The sequence below is a fragment of the Papilio machaon genome, chromosome Z (genome assembly GCF_912999745.1).
Source record: "Papilio machaon chromosome Z, ilPapMach1.1, whole genome shotgun sequence".
Taxonomy (NCBI): Eukaryota; Metazoa; Arthropoda; class Insecta; order Lepidoptera; family Papilionidae; genus Papilio; species Papilio machaon.
The window spans coordinates 9,432,893-9,454,576 of NC_060016.1; the positions used below are offsets into that span (position 1 = coordinate 9,432,893).

Below are 21,684 nucleotides of genomic sequence, written 5' to 3' on the forward strand. Positions count from 1 at the left end.
AAAAAGATTATTAATATTTGTGTGTATAGTGTGACTACAAATCATTAATTATTTATTAATAATTGTTTTATACAAATCATTAATTATTTATTAATAATATACAATACTATGCATCTTACCCATAACATCCAATTTAGCTTGTGCTGTTATACGACCATTCAAATTTTCTGCTTCACAAGTGTATATCCCAGCGTCAGTATGTTGTATTCTTTCAATAACCATAGAGCCATTGTGCCTCATTGTAATGCGATCTGATAGTAAAATTCTTCCCTTATTATAGAACCAAGCTATGTGAGGTGTAGGATTACCAGTCGCTACACAATCAAACTTTACATTGTCATCAAGTCTGGCAATTTTGTCGCGAGGTAAAATTGTGAAAACTGGGTGACCTGGAATTATAACTAAATTAGTTACTACTTTTGTAACACGTACCCATGATGGTGCAAAAAATTTAATACAAACCATTTTCATCAGCTTTAGTTTGAACTATCATCCTGGCTGGCTTTGATTTGACTTCTCCGGCAGGATTTTTAGCCGTGCATTCAAAGATTCCAACGTCATTTTCATCCGCTGCATGTACCATCAGCGTGCCATTATTCATTACTTCATAACGATGGGTATCTAATGGAACGGTGACTGAATCACGTAGCCAAACTATTTCTGGTTGTGGCTCTCCAGCGACTACGCAAGTGAATACTGCATTATCGCCAAAGTTAACGACTGCGTCCTGGGGATCTTTCATAATGGCAGGTTTTTCTGAAATTATTAAATTATTATTAGCTTCATTCTTAATATAGTCTAAATCTTGTGAAATATTGTGAATTGCACATACGGCAGTTAAAGTCTTCTTCCTTCATGGAGGATAACGAAGTCCCCGTGACAGTTGCTGGTTCATAGCACGTCGCAGCGATGTCCATGTCACTATGTTCAACCAACATGCGTACGAACCACAGCATTGAACAATCACAGATTAGAGCATTGCTGTCTAGACGAAGTTTGCGCAGACTTGTCAGACCACGGAATGAACCAGGTGGAATTTTCCTCAAGTTGTTGTTATGCAAATACCTTAAAAATATATTATTATGTGTTAAATCAAACTAATAATGTGATTAGTACATTTTGATAGAAAAAAATTGACTTACAATCTTTCCAATCGTGGTAGGTTGGAAAACGTTTCTGGTTCGACTTGATGTATTTCATTGACGTGAAGGTACCTGAAGAAAAACGTAACGTTAATTTTAATTGCGTTGTATGTTCAATAATAAATGATCAAGTTTTCCTCCTTTTTAAAATTTCTCAATTGTAGGGAAATGGGTAATTAAAGTGATTAAGGATGTAGTCTTAACATTGATCCTATTTCAGAATAAGATAGAGAATCTTAATCTTATAATACTGGTAGAGATTACTCACAGCTGTTCCAGATGAACCATTCCTTGGAATACGTCGGAGTCGATGTGTTGAATGCGATTACGATACAAGTAGAGGTACTTCAGGCGACGCAATCCATGGAAAGATCCAGTACGAAGCTCACGCAGTTGATTGTCATTTAACAGCAACGACCGTAGACGATGCAGATGACTAAATACACCTGGAGCTATGTCGAAGATCTTGTTGAAACGTGCGTCCCTGAAAAGAAAGGAAACATAAGTATTTATCATGCCTGAATTGGTACAGTGATGGTTTGGTTCAGTTTCTGGTTTAGTGATTGAATTTGCATTAGGTACGTCTGATAAATGAAATAAGAAGTTTAATTATTCATTTGCTAAATTTTATGTCTTTCTTATGTAAGTGTAACTTCAAGGCTAAATGTACACTCTGTAAACACACACAGATTGTCATCCCTCACATTCACTTAGAAAAAACAGAGACAAACAATATTTATTAATACAAGGGTCACTGCGGCCGAAACACACAGACAATAAATATATACAATAGCAGTGATGCTAAAATTCAATTAACAATTTAAAATGAAACGTCGAAGTCTACACACGCTCCGCTTATCAAGGGCATGCAATTAAGCTTGCGCAAAATAGAAAAGAAAAAGTTACTTTATGTCACACTGCATACGAATGTATCGGAAGTAAAATTCGTTCGCCAAATCCTTTCAACGGCCAGCGTACAATTAATCAATTTTTTCACGTTCATCGCTTCGTGGATTTGTGTTGGAAAAATATACGATACCGTCTGGGGATTTCTAATTCTATCATTTAAGTTTTCTTTAAAAGTTAAAAGCGAACTAGCTTTAAATAAACATGGATTTAATTTAAATGTAATACATAAAAACTAAAATATGTCATTAAAAGGTGTTCTTTTAGGCAAGGTTCCGAAGATACTGGCAGCGTTCCCCCTTTGAATGGCTAGACTTAAAATGACTTTCTTTAAAATGTGTGTGAATCTTGTTTATGCTCGCTGTGTCCTTCGGATTACTAACATATTTTCCGTAATTAAAGTTGTAAGAGAGGGTAAATTATTTGTAGATTAAGCAAAAGTATAAACAAGGCAATGTGAAGTCTAGTCCCGTGATATGTAATTTATGACGTGAACGTTATATCGGAATAATGATGGAGTTAAATAGAAATGTCAAACGATTGCTAAATGAGAATTGATGCCTCGTTTAAACAATGTCTAGAAGAAAACATTTTAAATCAACTGTTTAATGTATAGAGTACAAGTTTCGCTGTCAGATAACTTTGTCGGTCTAAAATTAACTTGATATAGAACCGGGTTCGGTTCTATATCAATGTCAAAACAATTTCAGGAGTCTAAATAATCATAGTGAAGACTAAATGTGTCATTGGACGTGATGATTTTTTCGGTTACAAAACCCTGGTCTGCGTTTTGAAAATCTCTACAAAAATTTAACTAAATCTCTGTCCAGTAGCTTATTAATGTTATATTATTTACACGTCATTTAAATAGGATTGATTTTTAATAAAATATTATTATTTATATATTTCTTTCTACATTTAATACATTAATTCCTCATTTGCAGAATCTCAATTAAAAGAACCGACAACAAAAATTACCTTACCTAATATTAATTAGACACTTGAAGATACCTAAATTCACGTATCCTTCATATGATGCAAAATACAGCGCATATTTCGTACATAAAGTGCATTGTTAACCCTTGATAATGCAGCGTAGTTTCGGAGAGAGTGTTATCTGTGATGTAAGGTTATCTGTACGCTCGCTTGAACAATAAACCCGTTTAAACCTAGTAAAGTGGATTTCATGATCAATGGTAAATAAAATTTGTAATCACACAAGCGATGTTATAAGCTAACGTTAAATTGATGTATAACAGTTTACTTTTTTATATAAACAATATGTCAAACGGAACGACATTTATATGTTTTGATGGTTTTGGTGTATAATTGCGCGCACTATTATTATGACATCATTGAAAGAAATATCGAGGAGTCTGTTAAATCCAACTAACATCGTTTCGTTTTCACAATGGTGGCTTAATACGTAACCAAATTTTTGTGTACTGCGTATAAAAAGTTCACTGATCAATGTGTAACAGTAGAGAAATGGTATATTTTTTTTGGAACGAAAACAATGGCCCTTAATGTTTGTTTGCGTCGAACATGTTTGTCAACGGGAGAGTTTTCGCCCACAAATATTCAATTTAAAATGAATTCTAACTTTTATAGAATTCTAGTACGAATGGAAAAGCTATATGTATGGAATTATATTCTGTTTTTATTTCATTTCCTTGTGAACAATTGACGTTCGATAATACTGTTATTTTATTGGCTTACCGATTGAATCTCTTATAGAACTACGTCAGTTAACTTTTCCAATGTTATTCTTAACTACATTAATTTGTACTAGTATATTATACATTCAGCGGAATATTAAATTCTCTAAATTCAATCTCCAATGGTTTGGGACGCGTTGAAGACAAACATAAAAACATCAATTTTAATTTAGAAGACTAATAAATATCCAAATCTAAGATAAGCACTAACTTTTTGCAAATTTAAAAGTGGTAGACGCCAGCAACAACAACATCTATTGCACGAATTGGTTGTTTCGCCCGGTGCAATATCACGACCACACAGAAGACAGGTGTGAACGCAATTCCAAGTTTCGTCTCATGAGTGTGGTGCCGGAGGCCTAATTTTAATCCCTTCCCATCCTTTTCTTATAAATGAAAAGATGGGAATGGGATCGGGATTTTCGGAGGAAGTGACGCATAGTAAGGGGAAATATTCTCTTTCTGTGCGTCCCCTCCCCCGTTGATTAAAGGCAGGCAAGGCATCTGCAATTGCGGATATCTATGTATAGTGGTCTTCGCTATTTCAGCAAATCAGGTGGTCACTTGATCGTTTGCCACCGTGTAATTAAAAAAAAACTTTCATGATATATAAAATTGCATAATAAAAAGTATTTTAATTAATTAACAAAAATGAGATAATAACAAACACAATTCATTAAACATACACGCTATGGTAGAAAACACTAAACCACTGAGGAGAGAGACTCCTGCTTATACGCAATATCATTATGTTAATGTATCACCTACGTTTCTAAACAGGGCAAGTAAACTTGCATGGGATTTTCATTCTTACTGAGATCTTTCTGAGTTCAGCTCATTTAAAAATGCTTTGAAGCGTTGCGATAAGGGGCGTTTATTTATGAGTCGTGGATAATAGTGGTGTCAGTGTCAGCGGTAGAAAATGTTTGACGTTAAACGCTATTAAATATTGTCAAAATTCAACTATGATCATTTCTAGAACAAAAATAATTATGATCAAGCATAAAGAAACATCGTCAATACTTTCCTTTATTCCTTTGTGAATTGTGACAAAAGCGTAGGAAGCTAAGAGGATTATTTTAGACCTAGGAGATACGTAGTAGACAGTCTCCTATTGTTGCATCAGCATTGTTATAAATAAAATTAAAATGCCAATTCCTTTCTGCAACATAGATAAGTTTTTAGTTGTTTTTAGACTTATAATTTTCCTTAATACGGTTAAAAATAAAATAATTGGCTAATTCTTTTCACTAAACATTAAAATAAAAACCTAATAAAGTTTTAGAAGAAATCATTTTAATAATGGAATGGTTCTATTGCCGATAAATATACTAAGTATTTGCACAACGATTTAATACAAAAAATGCTGTAACTAATCGTAGGTTTCTGAGACCAAAATCCTCGTTTCAAGCTCATTGTTATCTCTGTTTGGTAAAGATTTGGATTTTGGGCTTGGAAACCTACTGTAAGTATCGCAAAGATATTTATCTCTCTGCTGAACCTTCTATTTGTTTAAGAAATTAATCGATATTGAAATATAAGTAGGTGTATCTTTTCCCTTTTTGAAAAAAAAACAGTATTAAAACAAACCGCTGTCAGTGAGGACACCTCATTAAATGGGTCATAGCGTTATAACACGGTTTCTATTAGACAGAACTCTAGGGATCGCACAGACTTCCTTTTCAAGGAGACCTGAAAATTGTTTTGTGCTTCATTCTACTGTCCTATTTTTACTCGCGACATTTATATTGCACTACGAATCGATTTAGAAAAGTCCTAGTCAATTTTCTATCATTCTCAGGTTTCAGCTTATTGCGCACTATTCTATTTAAATTGTTATTGACTTCCAAATGCTAAATATAACTTTTAATCTTTTAAAAATAATCTTTCTAAGTTAATTCCCGGATATTCCATAACTTCGTTACACACTTTCAGTTAAAAATGAGGGTGTGTACTGGACCTGTGCTAATTGATCCTTTAAACCTAAATTAATAAAAAGCGCTTTCATTTTTAAAAAATCTATTGACAGATAGGTATTATTGAATGCAGATTTAATAAGTCATAATATGGAAAATCAAGTAACATGGTATGGAATGAATCTGTTTTATAAATGAAACAAATTAATACGTACATCGTACTTGAGTCGAGAATTATTTGTCAACAATTTATAATACGATACTTTAATTGGCGTAAATAAAATGGCGTTGAATCGCTTACTAGCTGATCGATTGGTTTAACGTCCAGTTTACGCCCCTGTCGCGTTTGATCCTCTTTAACAATTACCTCTAATTGTCGTTGACTCTCTTTTGTTAATGTGCTAATTGGTTAAAGTGGAGGTGTTTGTAATTTGTTTGGACATATTTCAGTATTAATCAACTTTACTACAGCCGTGTCAACTCATTTACTTCTTTTACAATTTATCACTGGTAATGTTACTAATATTATAAATACGAAAGTTTAGATGGATGGGTGGATATTTGTTTGAAGGTATCTCTGGCACGGCTGAACGGATCTTGATGAGTTTTGGCACCGATGTATAACAACACATAAGCTACTTATTTTGTTTTTTTTTTAATTACGCGCGGACGGAGTCGCTGCCAAAAAAACGCAACTACTAAAGTCTTTATCTTTTATAAAAAAAAAATTGTAAAAGTGGCTGCAATATTGAAAGCAGGGTTTGAACAATACACGAATATAAAATTGATTTTAAAATCACAGGTCTCGTCCCGACATCATGTAGCGTGAATACCTATATTTGTTGAAATGTCGTTTTTTTTTTCGACGAATACGTGCTTTTTCGACTATCAGTGACCAAGCACGAATATTTGTCAGAAAGGCCATCGTATCTTCATCGACAATATTTGTATTGAAATTTGTGCAATGACCCTGTCGGGTGTAAAGTGCGCCAAAAATGTCATACTAATTTTGAGATAATTGTCAATGGCGATACGTAGACCTATATGTTCTTCGATTTACATATGTATATTTATCCGATGTTCTTACGGCGAAGAAAAACATCGTGATGCAACCTGCACATATCTGAGAAGAAATTCAATGATATGTGTGAAGTCAACCCGCACTTGGCCAGCTTGGTTGACTATGGTCTACTAGCCCCTAACTTAGGATAGGCTCCGAGCCCCTCAGTGGGGAAGTATGATGAACTGATGATGATGATTCGAAGGCGATTGTCACAAATTACACTGGCAGATTATTAACAACTTTCTGTGACCAACTTTTACATATCTCTTTTATATCTACTCGTATGATTGAAAATACATTAGAACAACTCTTTACTAGAGATATTCGTTTTAACGTCTTGATCATTGTGAGTTTCCATTGCATCAACATATACACAAAAACATAATGGTATACTTCTAATTCTCCTTAAAAAGAAGCGTTAGTTGAAACAATTAGTAAGTTTATTAACATAGAAACAGAAGGCGTAGGTAATATGTCAAAGTATGACCTTCACAAATTAATAGACACATGACAATTGACTGATGTCTTCTTAATATAGATACATTAATGTGGTGTGGCTTAATGTCTTCACACAAAGGCAGAACAGTGAGGCAAAGCAGTAGACAAAGCAGTACTGCTACAGTTTTAAAGCTCATAACAGTAATGGTTTAGTCCTAACAATAGCGGTATTACACTGTCTATTACTCTACTTGACTATCCTTTCCTTGTGTGAAATATTCACAGGATATCATCGTTATTTTATAATCCTGCTTTGACTTTGCAAATAGGCATTAGACGCGTACAACCATAAAATTATAATGTCGAATGTTTCTTTTTATTGACTACGTGCCTTGAATATCGCTGCTTGTCACGCGATCGACCGTATTTGAATAAGACGAGAATAACGAAAACTGACGTTAAATTATGTCATTACTATCATAATATGTAAACGCAACGTAAATTCCGCTACATATTTCTTATGTGATTAGAACAAAAAAAGCTAAACGCCCAAAATAAAGAAGACTTTATTAACCTAAATGAAAGTATTTTCTGAATTCGAAAGTATGAAAATTTTTTTTCTGACTCATCCAAAACTTAGAAAGTTTCGCTTTAAATCAACAAAAAGCTCATAGCAGTGAAATTTTGCGAGCGAAATGCATTGCATGCATTGCAATGCAGGCACAAATCGTCAGAGTTCTTAAGCAAAGGTTGTCTAAGTTAAGGGTAATATAGACCTTTTTTTTTTTTTTTTTTAAAGTCAGGAAATGCGTTTACGCACGCCTACGCCGGGCTGTGCAATGGCGTAGGGAGTGTGGGACTCGCCGGCCACAGAAGGTGACCGGAATACCCACTAAAACCTGACTGCCCTCTAACGCATTATGGCGGGCGCCACGGGAACGCTTTAGCTTTCTTCCGTGGCCCCGCCTAGGGTAATATAGACCTCCGTTAACAACACTGGACCAGTTCGGCTTGGGTGACTTCAAATTTCTTCAGAATATATGATTATCTCGATGTTTCTAAAGTACTTAAATGCAATTTGTCCTTCAATGCATCCTTCAATTATTGATAAAGTTATATGAGGAGGCCAGACAGTGTTCGTTTCATGAAAATCTCGAAAATTAAATAAAGTGCTGACTTTAATCAGAAGGTGTACAATATTGCTCACGTAAAGGTCAACATGCCATTTTTATTACATCAATTCCCTTGTTGAATCAGTTACTATTGCTCTTTGAATTCTTTGATAAAGTAATATTTTCCCTCTAAATAAAAAGGTACAAAGTAGAAAGTAACATTTGTGTTCAATATTGTACACGTTGATTACACCATTGTACACAAGAGACTTTAGTAATATAAATAAGTGCGTCATCGAAACTCACAGGGAATTTATTTCCAATCCGTCTTAGTTTTATGACTCATTGGGATAAAAAAATATGTAATGTACTAAAACTAAAAATTCCAGACAGAAATTGTGTGTTTGAATTATTAATATCTAGCTAACATAGCGTGAACTACAACGCTATGTAAAGTAAAAATATCAAAATAATGTCATATTAGGCGAAACAAAAGACAAAGAAAGACAGTTTCATAGTAAATAAGTCAGTTTTAAAGACATTATTCCAAAATTGGCAATGAACGGACGAGAGAACAAAAATTAAACACCATTGTTTACGTTATAAAAACTCTTGCCGTGCTATGTTTTAAACAAACTAAATAAGGATACATTTTCTAAATTTTTGAGTTCTTTGAAAAATAAAACTACTTGGAATAATATGTTTATTAAAATTATTGTTTTTTTAAACATATAAAATATTCTTAATTTCTTGTTTGAATCTTTTATTAACGGACTTCATTAAAGGCATTTTTGTTTTTTTAAACGGATGTTTTAACAATATTGCTTTTTTAAAATTACCTATTGCCCGCGTGGAATAAATAACTTATTAAGTAACCTATGTGTTCTTCCAGACTATGTTCTATACAAAATTCATCAAGAACCGTTTAGAGATACGTAGTAATAAATTGAGAAATTAAAAATCTACATCACTAATGTACGAGTACTAATTATTAAACAATATAATTAAAGTCCTTTTTTAATACAGTAAATAATTTCGCAGTCTTAAATAAGTCAAGAATAACAACGATTTTATAGTTCCGTCTCAATTTCCTAGCCATCAGCTTCGCAAAGAAATGAATCTTCATTTAACGAGACGGCGAGTCGTATCGGAACAGATACTACGAAATACAAGTATACCTACAACATTTTAAATCGATATCGATACTGTAAAGAATTAGGATCCCTGTACACGGACAGTTTTATTTATTTTACAGCAGTTCCAAGTAGTCATGGGTAACTCGAATAAAATTTAGGATCTGCAGATCAGCTCATGGTTCACATATGTGAATCAGATCAGAGAACCGGTTCACAGCTCAGCTCAATTTGTACCAGCATTGAGTTATGAATTGCGAGTCATCAACAGCTAAAGGCTCATCGACTCACATAGTTATAGTACACCGCTATAAACTGGGAGCTACCAATTAAGTTCTTGAGCCTTAGCTCAACGGTTCTAGTTTATGTGAGCCGAACTTCCAAACCAGTTCAGAGCTGTGTTGTACACGTCTAGTACCAAGTAGTCGAATGCTTGAAACTGTCGTATACTTATTATTATTACTTTAAACGCCGGCACTTTTTATTACTTTAAAATTTAAATGCAGTAAAACTGGAGGTGTGTAGCGAGCTTTAATACGAAATAATCACAACATAAAACTAGAAAGTTTAAATTTTACTTGTCTTCATAACTTACAAAAAAATCTTAGGACTACAACTAGATCAATTATTACTATACGCAATTATTAGCAAACATTTATTGGATAAGTTACCTTTCCGATATAAATTGAATCACGAAAATGAGCTACAATATCAATAATCTATTAATAGACTTGTTACTAAGAAAGTAACACCATGACATCCGAGGTGCGGCCTACAACATATGGAATGTGTACACAAATCGACACTTTACGGATTAATCGAACTCAACTCAATGGAGTGGCTTGTGGCTTTCTAAATTATGTTTCGTTTACAATGTATTTGATATTATACGTTTAAACTAATAGAATTTTTTAAGAAATCCACCGTCCTCTAAAAACTCCATCCAATAAACAAAATTGAAAAACTAAAATAATATTGTAATCCTAGCTTAACTTGAACAACATATCTCTTTTAGTAAAATTCGTAAGTTTTTAAGTCTTTCCGAAATTTGCGTGAAATTGCTTTGCAATATTAAATTAATTACATATTAAAATTCCAAATATTATTCACACATTGTCAGTTATTTCAAATAAAATTAAAAGTCGTTTCCACCTTAGCAAACATCAAAAAGCTTTCAATTTGTATTCACAATAGAACCACTAAGGAAACTAAATAAACTCACCATTCAAACTGTAAGTACCTCAAATGTCGTCGTTTGACGTCCTCGGTCGTTTCTATAAAATTTCCATCAACTTCGAAATTTTTTTTAATAACAAAAAAAAATTAAAGGATTCCTTGCTTAAAACGAATTTAGGGTCTATTTTAATATATGTAAGTAAATCTTATTCATTTATTTTGAATTTACTTTTTTTAATGTCACATTACTTTAATTTTAAGTCGTTACAAAGCTATTATTCCTCAGAAAATGTATGTAATATTTATCAAATAATAAATACTACGTGATTGACCGAATGAAATGAGACTTAGAACGTAGCATTCGTCGACCGCAACATTTATCCTCACGGTTCATTGATCCAGTTAAATCTCGCCATAGTCTCTCTCGATTAACAACTGAACATATATTTTTGTTTATTACAGTTGGTACTATGTATGTCCATTTTTATAAAAAGATAGGTGTCGCCCTCGCGGGCGTCCTCCGTCCGCGCTGATTTAAAAAAAATCTTAATTAGTAGACTATTTGTGCTTCTAGACTATTTGTGCTTCTAGACTATGTTCTATATCTATGCCAAATTTCATCAAGATCCGTTGAGCCGTTCTGGAGATACCTTCTAACAAACATTAATTCGTTCATCCATCCAATCATTCGCAATTATAACATTAGTAAGTTATTCATTGGAGGCAGTTTAATTCTTACACATTTAGGTGCAATGATTTGATGCTCTCCACGCATATGAGTCGAAATTATGTAAAAGAAAAAAAACCATAAGTGCTAAACCACCAAAGCGTATTAATATGCTCTTACTGTACAGTCATAGAATCATATTCGCTCCCCACTTATGATCGAACATTGTACAACAAACTGTCACCATAAGAAAGTGCAGTCACGTATTGGGTACTTACGTTAAATCATATTTTATCCAAATGTGTACAAAATAAACGTTTACTTCTATAAACTCGAGTGTACACTCGTAAATACACATTTATATTGGCTAGTGTGAAAGGCTTATGCGACCTTTGACCGCTTCGATTTTAATTCTCTCTTTTAATCATGGCGTAGGTAGTTAAAAACGAGTGAGGGTGTCACCGCTTTTGAAAGCTGTAAAAGTGAGTCAAAGAATTTTCCATCGCTTTTATACAGGGAGTAGTAGCACCGTCCAAAATACGCTTTTAATTTTACTTCAATTAACTCCGAACGACATATGCCATCGAACACACATTTTACTTATATAAGGCACAATCGAGTGATTGCAATGCCGCAAGTTTTTTTTTGACCTGTCGTGGTATTTTCAAGCTTTTATATTTTTTTTTTGTTTAAAGACACGTAGTCAAGAGTATAATTGTATTGAACGTGGATGGAAGATTGTATGAAAGAGGACATGCGTAATAAGCGAGTGGATTCAGAGAAGTATGAAAGAGTGAAGTGGAGAAGAACATACTATGCTAATCCATAAGAAAAAGGGCAGGTCTGTAATTTTATTACATAATACATTAATTGCTTATGGTATCACTTTACTATGTAATTCTCAAATATTAAATATGTTATTTGTAGAAAGTAGCTAATAAAAAGTAGAATACTGGGGCCTAGCACGAACATATGCGAGTTAGTATACGTATAACTTCACCAACAAAGCTTGTTTTGGATCGCACAGCACCCATATCGCAGGTAAAGTACAATGACAAATCTCATACAAACTTTGACAAATTTTATCGATAACATTACCAAAACTCTTATCGCAAATATTCAGAAATTCATTATACAGAAATTTCGTCGTAACCAGTAAATTACTATTGATAAATTGAACAAATTCTTATTCTTTCTAGAGCGTCGGTGGCTCAGGGGTTAAGCACTTGACTTCTGAATCTGCAGGTCCAGGGTTCGATTCCCGCCATGTACCAATGTGTTTTTCGATTTTCGATTTACATATGTACATTTATCCTACGTTCTTACGGTGAAGGAAAACATCGTGATGCAATCTGCACATATCTGAGAAGAAATTCAATGATATGTGTGAAGTCAACCAACCCGCACTTGGCCAGCGTGGTTGACTATGGCCTAGTCACCCCTAACTTGGGGTAGGCTCCGAGCCCCTCGGTGGGGACGTATAGTGAGCTGATGATGATGATGATGATTATTCTTTCTAATTAAATTAATTAAAATCAGACCTGCAATTTTAATTACGATTAATAACCCCAACTGACGTAATCTATGTATATCTTAATAGATTAAGAAACAAGATTGTTCATTTTTGTTTTTTAATTAACACATGGTAGCAAGGAGCGCATGCAATTTAAAGTATCCCAAACTTGTATGTAAGTTGCAAGTTTAACAAACTCTAGCACGTTGTAAGACTTAGATGAATAAGTTTAATTGAAACTTATCCGAAAGTAAAATATCGACTCTTCGTTCAAACCAAATATCACTGAATCGAGTGTATACGAGAGGTCTACTACTAGGCAATAATTAATAATATTCGGCGCAAAATTTGCCACGCCATTACCTAAAATGTTCTCATTTGTTTACAACTATGGGACATACTAAAAACATTTAAACGAATAGTTACTATTTACCCAGCTGCACACTTGTAGAATTGCAAGCGGAAACATTGTCTCTAAAGTACACTCGTACTCATCTCAGTCAAACACGCGAAAGCACTTTAAAATATTAATAGAGAAATTCCTTTCCGCCTAAAATCTAACAGAACGTCTACTGGCAAAATTATGATTACAGAAATTAGTAAATTCCAGCGAATCCTTTATCAAATTATGTAAAACATAATCTGGTAAAATTATAACTTGATATGAATAAATTTTTATTGTTTAAGTTTCATCTAGTCATTTGACTACTCATGACAAAATTTAATATGAGCGTGGGTAAAGTGCTTTAAAAACGGATAAAAAACAAGTCACATGACTAAATGGATATACTAGTAATACTGACGTGAGAATGGAATTACGACGGATCTCTAAAACAACTTTTATAAAAAGCAACAACCGCACCGAAACATGTGATGTAAGTTTCTTTTAAAGAGTGAGGTAACATGTTTCAGTGGTAATTCACATTTCACTCTAAGGCTTTTGATGTTAGCTTATAAAATATTAATTAAAATAATCCCAGTATCAGTCAGTGCAATCAATCCATCCAAACATCTTACTATCTTACTAATATTATAAATACGTAAGTTTAGATGGATGTATGTTTGTTAGAAGCTATCTCTGTAACAGCTCAAAAAATCTTGATAAAATAAGACAGAGGTAGAACATAATCTAGAAGAACACAAGTTATACTTATTAAATTTATTTTTAATTCCACGCGGACGGAATAGTGGGCAACAGCCAGTATGTAAATATGGTCAATAAATGGTCAATAAATATTGTAAATGTTATAGTTTGAACATCAACCGCAATTCGCTTAATTAGATGTCTGGCGCGTTCGGAAGTTAATTGACGGAATGACAAGTGCAGACAAGAATGAAAATGATATCGCTGTAATGAGTTTTACTATGCACTAATTAATAAATAGTAGCATCTATTTTCGTATATGAAAACTTTCGAAAATATTTGTAGATATAATGAAGAAGTCGTTTCTGGGAAATACGCGAGATCATTTTTATGAAGATAACCGTTTTTGACATGTAAAGAGATCAAACAAGTAATAAAATAAATTGGATAAAATTACTTAATGCTTTAGCAATTATTTATTATTTATTCATAAAAACATCAAAGTACAAGATAAGATTGATGTATTTTAATTTTCTTTTTTATCTAAATATGCCATTAGGTACATTTTGAAATCATTTTCTTTTAGGCTTATTTAAAATCCATTTTTTTATGAACTAACTGTAGCATTTTTTTTTTATTTACTTATTATCTATATAATACAATTTATAAAAAAAATCAACAAAATATATTATACAAAGAAAATAAATTTAGTGTGTAAACATTGTTATAATTTTGACACTGTCCATCCATTGAAATGTTAATGTTGAAGGTAAAACAAAATTATCTCTGTGCATACGAGACTCGTACGGATATTTATTGATTTAATCGGTCGCAGCACACAATTGTTCGTAAAATCGAATAAAACACTAATCGACTTTTGGAGTTCAACATATTGACCGAAGTTTGATTGTGTGATTGTATTTATGAACGAACAAGCTGTTGCCCGCGACTCCGTCCGCGCGGAATTAAAAAAACGTAATAAGTAGCCTACGTGTTCTTTCAGACTATGTTCTACATTTGTGTCAAAGTTCATCAAGATCCTTTGAGCCGTAAGATTACCATTTCTGCTGTGCAATAATGAGTTTTTTTTTTAACTTAAGGTATTAAAAATGTACAATAGATTACTTTAGGATATTATAAATGTTTAACGACTACCAAAAGATATATTTTAAAACAAACAATATTTTTAAATTAATTTAATAGAGGGGAGGATAGGGGGGTTGCACAGGATCGATCATTGTGGCGATCTTTGGGGGAGGCCTATGCCCAGCAGTGGGCGTTACGAGGCTGAATGGATGGATGGAACTTAATAGAAACCACTAAATATTTGTTTTTAAATCATATTTATTAAGGTATTGAATGATATTGCTTGAGATGGTAGTTGTATAAGTTTGTGCAAAAGTTTCGTAATTCAACTCAAAGTATTCCGAAAATGAACTCATATTTACTAAGAGTAAAGTTACAATACACAAAATGAATAATGTTGGAAAACTTCGCATCGTTTTTAAAAAGTGTGAAGTTTCAACGGAGAGTTTTTAAATAAATAAAATGCATCGATAAATCTGCGGTGCAATTTTTCAAACTAATCAAAAGTGTATCGAATGGGATTAAACAGAGGCGCGGCGTAGCTACGAAGCGTTCATGTAAAAGTAACAATGTGTCACATCCTGATCCACAACAAACACGTATGTAATCTATACAGTGCATACAACTCACAATTTTCGACTTTAATTTTATTTTTTGACGGGTGTTATTTACAAGGTTTTAATGAAACCAGTGGTCACCAGATATTATTAAAACAGCAATGTAACAGCTGCCCATACACATTTACAATAAGCGAAAAGGTAACATGCTTCGCGTTTACATAACTTTAAATGGACAGGGCCAATGGCTGTACAAAAAAAGGACATTTCCTCCTCCGTCAAATCCATCATCTTCTTTCTCTATCTCATATCTATTTCTCTTTCTTTCTTTCTTACTCTACTTCAATTAATTTGAATTTCAATATATTAGTAGTTCTTTTTCGTTAATAATTTTACATTGATATCCATTAAACATTACAGTTTATGTATTTATTACTAGCTGTCGCCCGCGACTCCGTCCGCGCGCAGTTAAAAAAAAAAGTAATAGATGTTGGCCAATTCTTAGACCTACTGCATATGCTCACAAAATTTCATGAGAATCGGTCAAGCCGTTTCGGAGGAGTACGGAAACGAAAACGGTGACACGAGAATTTTATATATTAGATAATGTTTTGATATGTCCATTTTACAGCAATAACCAGCTTTCTGACCAAATAGTTACATAGAATGTTGTCCTTTACATCATACAATTGTTATTCGGTAAACGCTAACCAATATCCTAGAGTATTTCACCACATTAAATTGTAGTAATAACTGTGGCTTTCCATGCCGAAATATTTTAACGATCAAAAACAAATTTTGATTCTAGTAAACTAAGCACCTAATTACCAAACTTAATAGAATCATCATAAACATTGAGAAATAAAAGAATTCTTTGAAAAAGTATTTTTTTTAATTCTCAAATAAGTTGGTCATTTTATGAATTTGTCATTTCACATTTGACAATGTTGCTGATGCACATTTTAAAAGCCATGAAGTTTTTGTGAAAGCATAAATGTAGAGTTTATTTAAAAAACGCGAAACAATGATATTAACAGCAGCGTTTGAATTCCTTTATCATGATTTAATAAAGTAGTATTGATATTTCAGAGCACAAACATTTTTGAAAACTTGTTGAGAAAATTCAATCTGTATTTTTGCGGTCTATATACGGCGAACGGCAACTCTTGAAGAAGAAAGAAGTTGTCATTGTTTTGCTGCAAGACTGCGCCGGCTGATTTGGATTTTTTTAAGTTAAAGTAAACGCAGAGCGGCTAGAGAGAAAGCGATTCTCTGTCCGAACTTGTTATCAGAGTGATCAGAGTATAGACGACTTTTTGGTTTAAACAGGTGACTTCGTACAATCGTCGTCAGAAAGGCCGAGAATTACTATATCTACAATAGTTTCAATAATGCCTTCCCATCATTATATTCTATTAGATAACATTGACATTGGTGGAATACGGTCCTTGAAATATGCAGCAACACTAAGTAATCAAATCTATTTTATAAAACCCACATGAGTTGGTTCTTAAGCCAGTTTCTGAATCGAGTATACATACATTCGAGCGTCGGAAACTTTTTCAAATGAAAAGCTGGATACCAACGTGTTTTTGGTTTTAAAACAAAACACTCTTGGTTTCTCCGACGGCTGCCTGCGTGAAGTAATAATGTACAAAGCGAAAACTTCCTACCATTTCATGAAGACGGAAAAACTTCGTGAAAAAAAAAACATTATTCACAGCGAATTTTGCTTGTTTGGCTCATAAATAATACTGAGATTTTTCTTGTTACCGTGAAACATTGCGCAATTGAGGCGTAACTTTTTATAATAGGTTATTTATTGACACCATTTTGAGATTATCCGCAAAGTAATGTGACAATAGTAGATTAAAATATTCAAACAAACAAAAGCATCTGTGCAAGCATATTCTGTGCAAACCGACTTCTGCTAAGTACTTTATTTAACATCGAAATATAACGAACGACTCACAAAATCAAAGTCTGAGTTCATAGTACAATTAATTGTTCATCTTAAACAATCGAGATTGCATCCGAGGCGGCCCTGAGTCCCAACAATACGCAATTAATTTATGAAACTTGTCGAAGTGTTGCTTCTCGTTTTACTTTGTGTCACAAGCAAGAAAGTTACGGAGTTTCGGTGAATCTTACATTTTATACAAACGTAACGTTTTCGTCTACAAACTCTGTTAAAGGTAATGACAATGTTTCGTGCACAAAAAGCGTCCCAAGTTCCTGATCTTTTGCTAGTTTCACAGGAGGGTAGAAAAGTAAAGCAGTGTAACGTCGTGATAACGTGGCTACAATATCGTAACATGTACCACACAACGCTTTCGAGGTTCGCTCAAACCATATCTGCTCGTCTATTAAATATGAGATTGAGGTACAACTCAGTATTGCCATGCAAACGTTACTGCAGTTAAATTATTTTAGAGATATTCAAATTCCAATATAAGTAAGTACTGTTCAAATAATAGCAGTACTGCACTGTCTATACTCGTATGTTCTGCTCTTATATGAAACTGAAAACATTACCAAAAGCTACGATCTAGAATCTATCTACAAATTTAGAATCAAAATACTTTAGTAGAAGCGCCAACGCGCCTCTTCATTAAATTCTTTAAAAAAAACATAATTGTTGTAAACGATTGCTCGTCTCTGATCTCTTTGTAAAGCTCTTTGTTCTTCAGAAAAGCGGGATCGGGAAATGGTTTTATAAAAAAGCCAAAGCTTGTACAGAAAAATTATTACGTAATTCAAATGAGACAAAGAGAACAATATAATTTTTAATTTTTTAAATGCACACTTTTTTGTGTCATTTAGATAGAGTTGTAACTCTATATAGATGACATTTCCAATAAGTTTTTTTTTACTGTTATGCTAGTTGCACACGTTTGGTTTCGCATGACAATTTAGATCTTTTTTTTTTTAACTTACAAACCCAAGAAGGTGTGTGATAAAACGGTACAGTTACGTGAACTCAGAACTCAGTTACAGTTGAACAAAAAAAAACTATAAGCGTATTAAAAACTTAAAATCTTTACACAGTTTTAAGTTTAAAAATATTGGTTCTATTTGAAGAGAAAGCGTCGAGCTCATGAATGAGTACTAAGTTTCATTTAACGTTAATCCGTCTTTCCTTACTTTAAAAATTACTGCTTTTAAAGTATCACAGCACCTACAGTGTCTACAAAAATGAAAGGTGAATAGTTTTTTAATAATTCTTTTGCCTTCGCTATTTAAAACATTTTTAAATTAAAATTTCTTATACATTTAAAGTAGATTTTAATAAAATAAAGAATAACAGTCCAGTGACTAAAAGTAGTTTTTCTTTTGTACTTTTTGTATTACTAATCATCAAACGATCGCCAAAAAAAAGTTTGAATGTCGTACGAATTCATTCATGTTACATTTCATCAACTTTTAGGGATTCATCTTTCAGGATACAATTTAACCGTCGACTGGTCGCGGCTTTGTTTATGGCTGCACTCAATTTAAACCAATCATTACAAAATGTGGAAATTTAACTTTATCAAAGACATTAAAAAAGATGAAGACCGGACATCATGGACTAAACTAAGTTGAGCTGGCTTGAGCATTTGAATGCATAAATTAATATTTGTTGGGTGCACGAATAGGCCGGGTCGACCGGTGAATGTTTGCCACCATAGTATATAAAAAATGCGGTACAACAACGATTTTAGGACACTCTTTTGACATCATTCACCGGATCAGATAAGTTTGTCGGTCTATAGGCAATGTACGGTCGACATTCAAGATCGGTAGGTGACATAACTATGGTAAGGACAAAGCTTTCAAGCCATGCAAATATTTGCAAGACACGCTATTCCAGGATATATTGTTCGTCTCCACAACAAAGGAAGGCGAGTGTTTGCTCATTTTGCTATAGATTTACCTAAACGTGACACTTCAATAGGTCCTAACTAACCGGAACATTGTACACAAATGTTTGATCGCCGGAAAAGCCGGATTTTGTAATGTCAACATTGCAGGCGGCGTTGAACTGTAGCCAGTTCATTACATGTTACAGGACAACTAACTGCTGGACTCGACTCTAAACGTAATAGTTTCTCTTTAAAAAAGAAATAATGAACTGGCTTTTTAACTACGATCCCACCTGATCTTAAGTGATGTGGTAGTTGGGTAAGTGCATAATTACACTACTCTTAAAGGCCCCCATGTTCTACATGGACGGAAATACTGACGGCCTCAACTCGTTCCAATCTTTTACTGAAGATTTTTTTTTGTAACTAGATTCCGCGTAACTTGTACTGTGAGTTTAAACAAATCTTACTAATATTATAAATGCGAATGTTTAGATGGATGGATGGATAGATGTTTGGTTGAAGGTTTGATCTCCGGAACGGCCGAACGGATCTTGATGAAATTTGGCATAGATGTAGATCATAGTCTGGAAGAACACATAGGCTACTTATTAAGCTTTTTTTATCCCGCGCGGACAGAGTCACGGGCGACAGCTAGTTATGTTATAAGCATATAATGTTAGGCTATGTAATTTTCTCAAGTCAAACGACTAAGTTGGAAAATTTCATGTGCTCAAATCGAAATATTTTTTCTTAGTCGTGAAGGAAGTGAAAATGTTTTACAATAAACATAAATATTTCTTTTCATATAAAGACGGTTAACTTTATAAATAGAAACAGTTACTGATTCCTTTTGAGAACTAATAAGTCCCGTGAAAGGTTTCAATGGAAAAGCTTTGAGAATCAAAGCTTTCATTTAAAGCTGTACATTGAAGTTATGTAGGATCTTAATAAAATACACGAAAAATCCACTTACGTTTCGCAATATATTCTTCGCAAAACTAAATCTTGCTAATATGAGATGTGAATGTTTGGATGGTTAGAAGAATCTGCAGAACGGCTGCATTACTCTCACTGAAATCTGGCATAGATCTAACCAGTCAGATGTAACAGTCTGGGAGAACACATAGGCTAACATTTTTTTTTAAATTTTGCGCGGACTATATTGCGGGCGACAGCTAGTCTTATAACATTTTAAGTAATTATACCTACGAATATATAGTTTCGGCCAGTAACTAAAAACCTGAGGTTTGGTTTTAGTTTAGAAGAGACAAGCCCCTCAAAATGGGAGCTAGCCGCCCCTCCATTGTTGTAGATCCGCCACTAAGATCGAATACTGTTGAACTAGTAGGCAATAGTACTGCTATTGTTTAAACACCCACCTACTGTCAAAACAGTACGGCTCTTACTGCTCTAATTAACTCTGGTAGTCTCGTGTGAAAATATCATAACTTCAATTTGGTTGGCAGTTGTAATATTGTTTATATATATGTTTATTCTAATAGAAGATATCATTGATATATATTTGTATGTGCCTGCCTTATACGATGACGATCGCATAATAGTCATCGTATAAGGCAGGGTACATCCGACACTTGGATCGCGCTAGTAGCCACACCATTAGCATGACCATATTTGTCCGGTTCTCAAAGCAATACAAACTTAAAATGTTGCGACACAAATAAAGGAGTAAAAATTACGACACTTCAAAATTGAGTTTCTACTGCCGAAACAGAAACAACCGTACAAAGATAAGAATATATTTTGTGTAGTAAGTAAACCGCCAATGCTAAATCAAGGTAAGATTAAATGAAAAGATTACACTCTTAAGTCATTCTAGTAAAACAAAACGATATATGTATTTTCAATTTCTTTGTAAAAATATGACTAGTAGTGCTATGAGCTAATAATCCAGACGACCACATTTGATTCCACAACGCTGAGTTACGGGACTCACTCGAATATCGAACATTTGTGGAATACCGACCAATGAGATAGTATGCATGGAATTTGTACTGTCGCGTCGTGAACATTAGAAAGATAATTTTTTTTAAATACTAGCTATCGCCCGCGACAGTATGCGCAGAATTAATAATAACCTTTGTGTTCTTCCAGACTATTTATGTATGTCTATGCTAAATTTCAATGCGATCCCTATAGCCAATATGAAGATACCTTCTAACAAACATCCATCCATCTAAACATTCGCATTTATATTATTACTAAGATATGACATCGGAGAGATGGCAATGTTTTATAATTGTGAACGCATGGTTGAAAACGTTCAATGGTAAGTAATATAAGCTAATCCCAAAAATTACATTTCTT

The 21,684-nt window shown here is 33.5% G+C and overlaps 1 protein-coding gene across 1 annotated transcript in view; it reads right to left on the bottom strand.

Moving 5' to 3' along the window:
• LOC106717269 (peroxidasin) overlaps positions 1-21,684 on the bottom strand; it is a 43,344-nt gene that overhangs the window by 3,067 nt on the left and 18,593 nt on the right. The window contains exons 2-6 of the mRNA XM_014511070.2: positions 1,411-1,626; positions 1,143-1,214; positions 833-1,065; positions 463-756; positions 120-389 (exon numbers count right to left, since the gene is read on the bottom strand). Of these exons, the coding sequence (XP_014366556.2) occupies positions 120-389; positions 463-756; positions 833-1,065; positions 1,143-1,214; positions 1,411-1,626 (1,085 nt within the window). The remainder of the gene's footprint in view (positions 1-119; positions 390-462; positions 757-832; positions 1,066-1,142; positions 1,215-1,410; positions 1,627-21,684) is intronic.